The following is a 12808-nucleotide window of genomic DNA, read 5'->3' on the forward strand; positions in this document are numbered from 1 at the left end:
CTAAAATAATATAGGAGAAAATACAGGTTGAGTTTAAATATAAAGAGTTTCTGATTAGTAAATATTCTGTTTTTAAAGATGAAATAATAGTGTGGAAATTTAAAAAGTCTTTTGGTTTTAAGTGAATTATCCAAATTTATTACATTTAAATACCTCTATCATATTAATTATACTTTTTACTTCTATGAAAGTGAAAATGTTTGTTGTTCAGTTCTGTCCAACTCTTTGCTACCCCATGGACTAGAGCCGGCCAGACTCCTCTGTCCATGGAATTCTCTAAACAAGAATACGGGAGTGGGTTGCTAGGCCCGTCTCCAGATGTTCCTGACCCAGGGATCAAATCTGAGTCTCCTGCATTGCAGACAGATTCTTCAATGTCTGAGCTAGGGAATATACTGCTATTGAAATGGCACTCAGGTTCAGTGTATTTTTGCTTGAAATGAAAGGAATAGTGTCAGCAGTTTTAGACAGCTTTGCTTGCATGATTTTGCATAATCGCATATCCTATAGGTATATAAAATCTTTCTGAAGAAAAACAAGACATGAAAGTTTTTGTACTATTGGGGCTTCCCTGGTGGCTCAGACAGTACAGAATTTGTCTGCAGTGCAGGAGACCCAAGTTTGGTCTCTTGGTGGGGAAGATCCCCTAGAGAAGGGAATGGCAACCCACTCCAGTATTATTGCCTGGAGAATTCCATGGACAGAGGAGTCTGACAGGCTGCAGTCCATGGGGTTGCAAAGAGTCAGACACAACTGAGAAACTAACAGTTTCACTTTTTGTATTATTATGTGTCAAAACATCTGGCAAAATAACATACGTACAAAAAAAAAAAAAGAAAAAAGTTTTACAATTGTTGAAGGGTATTAATCAGAAAACCGAACTGTAGAACATACATCGATAGAAAGCTGAAATGGAAAACATCATTTTAGATGTATTTTTACCTCAAATATAAGCCTACAAAGAGACATGCTGTATATCTACATTAGCCCACTGGTTGACCTTTATGGACCAACCCAGTACTTTCCATGTAACCGAACCAAGCTAACAGATATTTAAAAATCTTAAAATAAAATACAACCACTCATATTTCATCCTAGGCTTTATGATTTCACAGGACTCCTTTCTAATTTGATTAGTGCTTTTCATTTATTGGAATTTATACCTGAAAAGGCAGATTTTTTCCCCTCCTCAGGTGAGATTTCATCTTAGTTTAGAAAAAATAAAAACTTCTTTACAAACTTTTGGTTATTCTGGCTAGATGACACACATAATTAAAAAATATTTAACATCAATCACTCAGCAAAGGTGTACATAAGTTTGTTTTTCTTCTTTTATTTAAGACTGACCTAGATATTAATTATAACAATGTCAAAATTATATATGTGATTTTGAAATAATATTCAATTAAATATCAAAGTTTGAAAATCAATCTTATGTTTTTCAGTGTTTTTATTAGAAATATGATTTGAGTCAGCTTTTACTATCTCATTAATAAATCTAACCTTACATATAAATATAGCTAAATGTAGTGACCTTTACAGATAAAAATATTGCATAATAACAAAAGGCACTTAAAATTATGGGCAGCCTTAAAGAATGAAATGATTAGTTTCAGTTTTTAGGACTAATCATGCCATGTGGAATACAGCTAAAATAACATGAAAAAGAATTAGAATATTGTTGATATGCTGCCAGGTTATTTGATCTTAATACATTTACTTAATCTTTCTGAATCCAAGGTTCCTAATTAACAGAATGGGGATTTAAAATTCTATTTCTCATGCCTATCACATGAAGTTGTTTCAATGATCAAATGAGACTATCAAAAGAAATTTGTCAAATGCAAGCATTTTTTGTTATTATGCAAAATAATGCAAGCAAAACTTTCTAAAACTGCTGACACTGTTCTTTTCATTTTAGGCAAAAATACACTGAATCTGAGTGCCATTTGAATGGCAGTTGAGTAAAGGTAAAGATTGGTTGAAATTCAGTGGAATAATTGTTCTCCATAATCATCTTAAATATCAGTTACAAAATAGCAGGAAATGTTAAGAAACACAACTGAAAATCATTAGAAGTGAGTTAGCTAACACTAATTAGTAGTTTCATTTATAGCTCTTATCTTGAAAGAGATCACATCTCATAACTGTATGTCTGTAATAACTACCTTAGCAAAAAATAAAAACAACTTACTTTACATGAATTAGCATATACCTACCGACTCCAGACATTTCAGGAACACTGGCAGTGTACAAGTCTTTTGTGAATTTTGGTTCATTATCATTGATATCATGAATTTTAATTATAAATTCAGATTCAGGCTCCACCTGCCGCCCGGTCTTTCTGTCTATAGCCTTGGCACGAAGAACGTAAAGGGACTTTTCTTCTCTGTCTAGTTTCTTTGCTGCATGAATATCTCCTGTGTTTTCATCTATGACGAACAGACTGCCAGCCCCATCTCCTGTTAGTATGTATTTTAAATTTCCATCTCCTTTATCTTGGTCAGTGTGAAGCTTCAGGGAGGTAGAAAGGAAGAGTCTATAAATATATGCATTGTTATTACAGAAAAAATAATTTTGGCAAATATCAATTTATCTCCACATAACATCACTAGAACAATGATTGAGGTGGTTATCTTAATTTTCACTGTGGAGAGATTAAACATTTTAATTTTATCATTCTCAAAAACACACATATATTAATTTGAAATAAAGTAAAATGTATCTTCAAAACACAGTGCTCATACAATATTTTTTTTTAATTGAATACCACCAAGATTTAAATGCCTGGCACATTAACAAGAAAATAATCTATTTGTCTAGATCTTAAGTGTAAAATATTAATATACTCTTGATTATACTTAAAATCACTGAACTCAAAGGGATAATGTGAGGAATTTCAAATCTTATTATGATAAGGTTAGGCTATATGCCATTATTTTAAATGATTTAACTTCTCTCAGTATAATATTGCTTCCAGATACACAGGCTCTGTCATCAGAGACTGACCAGAGATAGAATATTAATCTTAACCTCACAGATTTTTCTCTATATGACTTTAGAAGAGTACTCTTTCTACCAGAATGTTCTCATTTTTTTTTGGAAATTGACAAATGTTAAGGACATTTGAAATTTCAAGGGATATACAACTCACAGAGCTTTTCCATTGGCCATCTTAATAATCTTATGTATCTTCATTCTGTTCTTTCTCATCTTAAAAGTAAACTTCTTGGTATAGATGGTTTTTCATCAAGTGTTTAAAACAGACACATAAATCATGTATCAATATTTACAGAAACTTTCAGTAGGAAAAATTCCTAATGGTTTTGCAAAAGTGAAAGAGTTAGTCTCTCAGTCGGGTCCAACTCTGAGAGCCCAAGGACTGTGACCCAAAGCCTGTCAGGCTCTTCTGTCCGTGGAATTCTCCAGGCAAGGATACCGGAGTGGGTAGCCATTCCCTTCTCCAGAGGGTGTTCTGGACCCAGCGATCAGACCCAGGTCTCCTGCATTACAGGTGGATTCTTTACCATCTGAGCCACAGGGAAACAATGGTTTTTCAAACCTAACACTACTCTGTACCTTGAGTAATTTCCAGCCTATCCCCTGCTCTATTGTCCTCCGTCATTTAGTGTGCAATTCCCAGTACATTCTGATTCCACCTATCTTTGGTATCTTATTCCATCTTTGAACTATTTGAGCACCTGAATCTATTTTTTATGGTAGCAAAAATTACAGACTTGGGATTCATACTTTACTCCTTCTTTACTTTTAAGCCCAACATTAAAATAAATATATGCAGACTTTTCTTCTCTGAATTATCTCCCCACCCATTCATCTGTCTCCATCTCTATGGCTACCACCCTGCACTGGTCTTATCTGGACCAATGCAACAGTCTTCGGATTGATGACTACTTCCCTCTCATTCTACTCCAAACAATTTTCTGTACTAAAGAAGTTGATTTTTCTACATCACAAATGTAGTCATACTACTTTGTAGCAAAAAAATCTCCAACCAGGTAGAGTACATAAGAAATATGAATCTAAAATCTTAGAAATCAGGTTTAGTCTAATGCAAATTTCTGTTATATTAGGCAAATTTTCTGTATGTATGTGTATGTGTGTGTTTAGTCTAAGGCACTTCTATTAAAAGGGGATAATATTCTTTTACAATAATCTTTACTTTTATTTTTATTCTATTTGCTTGGACTCTATAGCCTTATTTATGCATTAATCATAATCTTGTTCTCATCTCCAGATGTGCTTCTGTCACCTTAATCCACTTTGCTATACATTCTATACATATCAATTGCTTTGTTTTGCCTTGTTTTGTTTTCTTCATTTCTCAGATGGCTTGTTCCAGCTTTTATACCTGATGCTTGCAGATGTTTCTCTCACCCTTTAACACCCTTCCTCTTCTCTGCATTTTCCCCTAATTAAATGTTTATCAAATTTCATTTATAATTTTTATCCTTAGGGATGCTTTCCTTAACTCTCTGTTCTAAAGAGTCTAGTCTAGACAGTTAAGACACTTTGTGCTTAATTGCTCAGTTGCGTCCAACTCTTTGCAACCCCATGGATTGTAGCTCATCATTCTTCTGTCCATGGGGATTCTCCAGGCAAGAAACTAGAGTGGGTTGCCATGCCCTCCTCCAGGAGATCATCCCAACCCAGGGATCGAACCCAGGTGTCCTGAATTGCAGGTAGATTTCTTACTGTCTGAGCCACCAGGGCAGCCCAATACACATTTATACACAGCAAAACACAAATTTTAGATATTGTTCAATTATCAATATTGTCAAATATATTCTCAGGCTGAAACAAAGGTAACCCAGGGATAATGCTACAATTTACTGAAAATTGTGGAATATTAAATACAGTAGTGTAAATATTGTGCACTATGTCAGGGACCCCATCCCATGTTAATATTATGGAAATTATTAATAAGTAGCCAAAATAAAAAGCAGGAACAGGTTTATAGTATAAACTTTCAGTAGAAATTTTACATATGTATATACAAATGAAAATTAATTTTGATTTTTCTAAATTCTTCCCACTATTTTCCATACATTTAACATAAATAGAATAATACTATAATAAATATTGTGTTATACCTTTATTTTTTGCATTTAATAAATGTTTAACATTCTGTTGTGGTTATTAAAATGTGTAGGAAAATGAACCTGTATCTATCACACTGAATTATATATGAATCTACATCTTAGATTCAATCATTTATGGAAACAATTTACTCTTCAAAGATTTTATACTCATTCAAAATATTTTGAAGTCTAGAAAACCATTTACGCTGGATAGAAGCTATATATATTTTTTATATGATACTATATTCAATTTTTAAATTTTCAAGGAAAATTCTGTATTATATCATGCTGTTTGGACTACCAAAGGGAAATTAAAATATTCATGGAAATACAAAACTTTCAGAATAAGTATTTTGTCTGAAAATATTAAACTTTAGTTACAAAATAAATATTTGCAATAAAACATAATATTATTTTAGTCATTCATATATTGAAATCATTACATTCAATGATGTAATAAATCATTGAAATAATTTTATTATTCTATTCCTACCTGTTCTAATCCCTGTTCCAATATTTCATAATATTCTTTATTCTGTTAATTTAAAATTCCACTTTAAAAGAATTATTTTACACAAAATCAAACACATTTTAATGGCTTTAATTCACAATTTCATTTTAAAAATGAAAATTTTCAAAAGTTATTCTCTGGTGAAATATAACAGAAACAAAAGCCACTAAATTAAATTTTTCTTTATGTACATTATTAATTTTTAATTATATATTTAGAATTGATATAAATCAATATTAAAATTTATTCTACCATAGCTTAAATATAAATGACAAAAATAAACTTCAAAATTAGCATTTTAAGGATCATGACAAAATAGAAAATTTAAAAATATTTTTTATCTATTATAAAGCAAAGCCAACATAAAATGCCTTAAGAAATGAGTGCCAAATGTAATTATTTTCTCCAGACATCAACAAACCAAGTAGTCCTCACTTCTTCATCATACCTTTCTTGCCTCTTCTAGACTTGAATAAATACACTGAAAGCAAAATAAATTGTGGATAAATATCTCAAATGCTATTTTTTCCCAACAGTATTAGTTTTTCTATGCTACAATATTTTTTACTTTCAAAAATTTGAAAAAATTAAACATGCACATGCAAAATAGGCTAAAATTTTAGACTGATAATTACTTTTATAAATCAATTTAAATATTTGGTTTAACATAATTCTGAATGTATCTATGAGGATACTTCTGGAAGACATTAACAACTCAATCTGTAAACGGACTAAAGTAGATCGTCCTTTCCTTTTTTTTTTTAGATTGTCCTTTCCTAAGTGGTGTCCTCATCTAAGGCTGAATAAGGGACAATTACTGTTTCTGTGTGTTGTCTTCTATTCAGATTGGAAGTTACACCATTGATTCTGGTTTTCAAGTATTTGGAATTGGACTTAAACCAGTACATCAACATTCTAAGTCTCCAGTTTGCCAACTGCAAATCTTAGGACTTTTCAGGCTCCATAATCATGGGAGCCAATTTTTACATATATATGTTTATATGATAATATAATACAAATACATATTTGTCTATAATAATATATATGTTACATATATATATATTATATTTCCAGAGAAAGAATTGCTGCTACTGCTAAGTCGCTTCAGTCGTGTCTGACTCTGTGCGACCCCATAGACGGCAGCCCACCAGGCTCCCCCATCCCTGGGATTCTCCAGGCAAGAATACTAGAGTGGGTTGCTATTTCCTTCTCCAATGCGTGAAAGTGAAAAGTGAAAGTGAAGTCGCTCTTAGCCACCCAATGGACTGCAGCCTACCAGGCTCCTCCATCCATGGGATTTTCCAGTCAAGAGTACTTGAGTGGGCTGCCATTGCCTTCTCCATATATACATTATGTATATATAAATTATATTTTATGTAAATAAAATCTGTATTTGTCTGGGTTTTCCTGAGGAAAATAAAGGGACAATAGTCTTAAGGGAGATTGGAATGTTAGAGTAGCCTTGTTATTTAACATCTACTCACCCACACTGAAAGGGTGCAGAAAACATATCTTTCATCACTATTGTGGGATACAAACCTATGAGGTAGCCCAGTCATCCTTGAAGAGCTTTGTTATCACTGTTTTCTGTGATACAATGGACCTGCTATCACTGAACTGGGAAACCTAAGTGCTGTGGGAGTAATTGGATCCCAGAGTGACAGAGGTTAAGCGCACTCACCTGGCAAAAGATAGGTGGTAGGTTCATCATAGTGGTCCGCTGAGTCAAACAGCAGAATAGTTTGACTCATATAGATCTATGGCATTGGTTAACTGATTACAGTATTCCTAAAAGTGGATAGGAGGGCTACTAAATTCACACTTAACCTATAAAAGCCAAAAAGTTCAAGGTCAAGAGAGCAAAGCACCAACATGAATCATAAAAACAATCAATCAGTTCCAGGCTTGAGCCAACTTACAGACCCAGAATCCCTTGAATAAAAGGATGCCAAGTCTTCTTGAGGAAGGATCCCAGTATAAACCAAACATTTTTTATTCTTTCTCCAAGTCTTCCCCCAAAAAAACCCTATGCCTTTTTTTTAAGGAGAACTATACACTGGGGATGGAGAAGGCAATGGCACCCCACTCCAGTACTTTGCCTGGAAAATCCCATGGTGGGCTGCAGTCCATGGGGTCGCTAAGAGTCAGACACGACTGAGCGACTTCACTTTCACTTTTCACTTTCATGCATTGGAGAAGGAAATGGAAACCCACTCCAGTGTTCTTGCCTGGAGAATCCCAGGGACGGGGGAGCCTGGTGGCTGCCGTCTATGGGGTCACACAGAGTTGGACATGACTGAAGTGACTTAGCAGCAGAAGTGCACTGGGGAAAAGGAAATAACTGAACAGTTTGGTATTATTAGACATTGAACTGATATCAACTCCAGGAGAAGCAAAGTATCAGTGTGATCTGCCAACCCGAATAGAGGAGTATGAAACTCGGGTGACCAATAGAGTTTTGCCTGCAGTTCATCTCATACTGTACCGCATGTGTCCCCAAACCCATCTTGTGGTAAATAACACATTGTCACTTCTGGGCCATCCTACAACCAAAAAAATAGCACAGTGGGTTAGTGGGCCTCTTCAGATTTTGGAGGCAACATATTCCTCATTTGGGTGTTCTCTCCAAATCCATTTACCAAGTCACCTGAAAAACTGCTGGCTTTGACTGTGATAAGTCTGGGCTGGTTTGCAAGCTACTCCATCACTTTGGCCATATAACCCTATAGATCCAGAAGTTCTTAAAGTAGCAGTGGCAGGTAGAGATTTTGGTTGGAGCCTGTGAGAGGTGAATTGCATTACAGACCCTCCTGATTTTGGAACAAGGCCCTGCCATCCTCTGTGGATAACTAGTCTCCTTTTGAGAAAAACCTCTTGGCTTACTACGGAGGCTTACAAACTAATTTCTTAACCCATGGAGTACCAAGTGACCATGCAGTCCGAGATGCCCTTCACAAACTGTGTGTTATCTGACCTATCGAGCCATAAAGGTGAGTGTGCATGACAGCATTCTATCCTCAAATGGAACTGGTTCATATGTGATCAGGCCTGGACATACCCCCAAAACTCAAGTAAAAGGACAGAAAGAAGTGACCCAAATGCCCATGGTCTCCACTTCTGCTACACTGACTTCTCTACCCAGCCTGCATTTATAGCCTCATAAGTTCCTTCTTCAGGTGACAGAAGAAAAATCTTGGGTCTGGTTTAAAAATTTTCTTCATGATTTTCAGGAATCACTGAAAGTTGGACTGTAACACTACAATCATTTTCTGAGACATCCTTGTAGGATAGTGTTGAAAAGAAATACTCCTAGTGGACAGAACTTCAAGCAGTGTGTGTATATGTGCGTGTCTGTGTATGTGCCACACACACATATATACCCTATATAACATGTTATATGTTTTCTGTTTCTCTGAAGAACTCAGAATAATACAACCTTTTGAAGCAAAGTTTGCAAAATCAAAGCAAATTCACTTATAATCACCTTTCCTTTAAAAATTAAAAATAAAGTCTATTAATTGTTTGCTCACTTAATTTTTGTTGAAAGTGCTTCTAAATGCAAAAGTAGGCCATATTGACCAACTCTTATAAATAATCCTTATACATCCTTAAAATTATATTTGGAATTTTCTAACATTCTGCTCAAACTTTAGTGAGGAAAGCCAAAGAGCTCTTCCTGAGAGTTGCTAAGAAATAATTAATAACAATTATAATATATCTCTGATATTTTAATAATGTTAAAATACATCTTAAAAAACAGTACATTGTGTGTCAGTTTTAACAGTGTCTTTTTGCATATTTCTTTCAGATAAAACAACTTTTTAAATTTACTTATATTAGGTATTGGCTTCATAACTTTATGTTAATATCCAGTTCTATAGTAAATAAAACCTAAATAGAAAGCCACTGATATGCAATATATTTACATCATAAAGATTTCTAGCTTAAGCTAAAATACATTAGTTGGACTTATACTCTCATAGTAAGCAAGTAAAAATCTGGACAAAATATATGAAGTTTCTGATTATAAGAACTGAAGAGCAGAGGGGAAGCAACAGAATAAGATATAAATTCACTCTAGCATTTGTTTGGGAAGAGCTTTATTGTAGGGATGTGTAGCCTGTGTACAGAGATTAGCAATACTGCAGAAAAACAGAGATCAGAATCCAGGGCTGCTATTGTGGCATGAATTTCCTGGAGAGGATACAAACAGGAGAGAACCAGAGAACCACAGAAGGGCCTAACCAAGGTAACTTTGTAAGATTCCTGCTAAAATTTATAGTAGAATCTTAATCTGTACATATACAGGGAGGAAGGCCCAGAAAAAGACACTTGTGGGAATCTAAGATTTTAACAGATAATGTCAGCCACTGCAAAGAATGGGAAGAGATAGGAGTTTGGACACAACTAGAATAATTCATCTTAAGTGAGTAGCTTGGGCATTAAGACTTGAGAAAACCCATGCCTCAGGAGAAAGGAATGTGTTCTATGAATAAAAAAGTACATTCTAAGAAGAAAAGACTAACATAGACCCATTCAAATAGTTTCTAGAATCAAAACAACAAGACACTGTATCATCTATAATACCCATAATATAGTAATTTAAGTTAATTAGTAAAATAAAAGGAAAATTATATATATGTGTATATATATATATATACACACACACGCATAATATTACATGGATAGATAGACATAAATAGATAGATAGATAGTGGCTTCCTAATTGGCTCAGCAGTAAAGAATCCACTGCCAAGCAGGAGAAGCAGGTTTGGTCCCTGGGTCAGGAAGATCCCCAGAAGAAAGAAATGGCAATCCATTCTAATATTCTTATCTGGGAATTCCCCTGGACAGAGGATCCTGGCAGGTTATGATCCATGAGGTGAAAAAGAGTTGGTCACGACTGAGGACATGAGCAACAACAAAATCAGGAGAAAAATGTTATATATACATACACATATATATGTGTGTCTGTTTGTATCTCCATCTCGATGGAAGGAAACAACTCAGACATGTGAACTAACAAAAGTATATGTACTTAGAGAACCAACTAATATACATGTAGTTAAAAAGAGAGGAAAAAGTATGGCAGAGAATAATTTTTAAAAGAGATAATGGTGATCATTCTCCAACTTAGTGATGGGCATTGAGCCATATATCCAATTTCAGTGAATTTCAATGAAAATAATTACAAACAATGTAAATGGGGGCACACGAAGGTTAATCAATGAAAACTAAGTTTTAGAAAATAAATTGATGTTTCTTAATTTTTATGATTTCCTCTTTAGTTATTGAGAAGTGTATTATTAATTTGCAAATGTTTTCTTATTATTTTTATCACTTTTAATCTGATTCTATTGTGAATAAAGAGGTCTTTAAAGCATCCAAAAAAATAAACATATTCTCAGAGAATTAGAATTATTGAAATGCAAAATTGTTGAGTAAAATAACTTTCCAAAATAAAGAAATAATAACATTTCAGAGAAAAATGCTGAGAGAACTAACTATAATAGGACTTTCATTGCAAAAAATACTAAGTGGGTATCATTAGGCTATATAAAAATAATACTAGGTTGAATCCTTGACATAAGAAATGAGGAGCCTTGGAAAGGGAAAAACAGTTGGTAAATATGAGACTTTAGACATATTCCTTAAAAATAATTGATTGTTTAAATCTAGGATAATAGCAATGTATTATGAGGTTTCTGCTGCTGCTGCTAAGTCGCTTCAGTCGTGTCCAACTCTGTGCGACCCCATAGACGGCAGCCCACCAGGCTTCCCCGTCCCTGGGATTCTCCAGGCAAGAACACTGGAGTGGGTTGCCATTTCCTTCTCCAATGCATGAAAGTGAAAAGTGAAAGTGAAGTCGCTCAGTCACGTCCGACTCTAGCAACCCCATGGACTGCAGTCTACCAGGCTCCTCCATCCATGGGATTTTCCAGGCAAGAGTACTGGAGTGGGGTGCCATTGCTTTCTCCATGAGGTTTCTACAGCACAGTAAAAGTAAATTATATAGAAATAATCGCCTAGTGTATAAAAAGTAACTGGAATTGCACTTTTACAAAGTTATAATGTTTTGTAATAAGGGCATCATATTCTATTTGGATATAAATTAAGGATGGATACTTATCTTTATCTTTTAATTGTTCTATAATCCTTAGCACAACCACTAAATAATATAAGAAGATAAAGCTGAAAATATCAGAGTGAAATTTAAACTATAGGGGAGAAAAAAGGGGAAAGAGAGACAGGAACACTGTTTCATAAACAAAGACAAGAAACAAAGAAGGAGTTAAAAAAAAGAATAAGTAGAACAAATATAATACAAATAGATCAGAACATATTAATAGACTAAAACCTCAAGTAATAAAGAGATTATGAGAATCCACTAAAAAATACTTAACTATTCATATATTCCAACAGCCATGATTTCAATTTAATAGTACAAATACATTTAAAGTAAAGAAATAAAAACATAAGAAATAATAATTTTAGGGGTATATGTGGAGCTATATTAATACCAAACAAACTTTGAGAGATGATAAAGAGGAATATTTTATAATGATAAAAGGGAATTATCTTAAAAATATGTAACAATAACTATTGTGAATGGAACTAAAAGAAATTTTAGAACTACACAAAGGTGAAAGTCTCTCAGTCATGTCTGACCTTTTGTGACCCCATGGACTATACAGTCCATGGAATTGTCCAGGCCAGAATACTGGAGTGGGTAACCATGGCCTTCTCCAGGGGATGGTCCCAACCCAGAGATTGAAACTAGGTCTCCTGAATTGCAGGAGGATTCTTTACCAGCTGAGCCACCAGAAAATGAAGTGCATTTCATAAAACTTAAAGTAGTAGACAAATTGAAATCACAGTTGAATTTTATTATGGGAATGATCAGGTTTTATTTCTTCTATATATAATCAAAATTATGACATTTTAGAATAGATGATCCCATTGAGTCATTATGCTGTCCACATATAATTAAAACAGCAAATAACAATTTACGCACAAAGAATAGGTAGGTTCACTTAATGCTGTACACTCATATTAATACAGAAAGTTCCCTACATACAAACAAGTTCCATTCAGACTGTGTTCTTAAGTCCTTCAAGGAGGTGAAGCATGAGTCCCACCCTTTAAATGTTGATAGAACATAGTGGCTTTCTCCCAAGAACACACTAAGGAAAGGGAA

The 12808-nt window shown here is 34.2% G+C and overlaps 1 protein-coding gene across 1 annotated transcript in view; it reads right to left on the bottom strand.

The window, feature by feature from the left end:
* Window positions 1-12808, bottom strand: part of CDH9 (cadherin 9) — a 140018-nt gene that overhangs the window by 32624 nt on the left and 94586 nt on the right. The window contains exon 3 of the mRNA XM_086362523.1: window positions 2220-2514. Within this exon, the coding sequence (XP_086218649.1) occupies window positions 2220-2514 (295 nt within the window). The remainder of the gene's footprint in view (window positions 1-2219; window positions 2515-12808) is intronic.

Source organism: Bos grunniens, chromosome 20 (assembly GCF_055505025.1).
Source record: "Bos grunniens cultivar Pamir isolate PY7600 chromosome 20, Bosgru_T2T1.0, whole genome shotgun sequence".
NCBI lineage: Eukaryota > Metazoa > Chordata > Mammalia > Artiodactyla > Bovidae > Bos > Bos grunniens.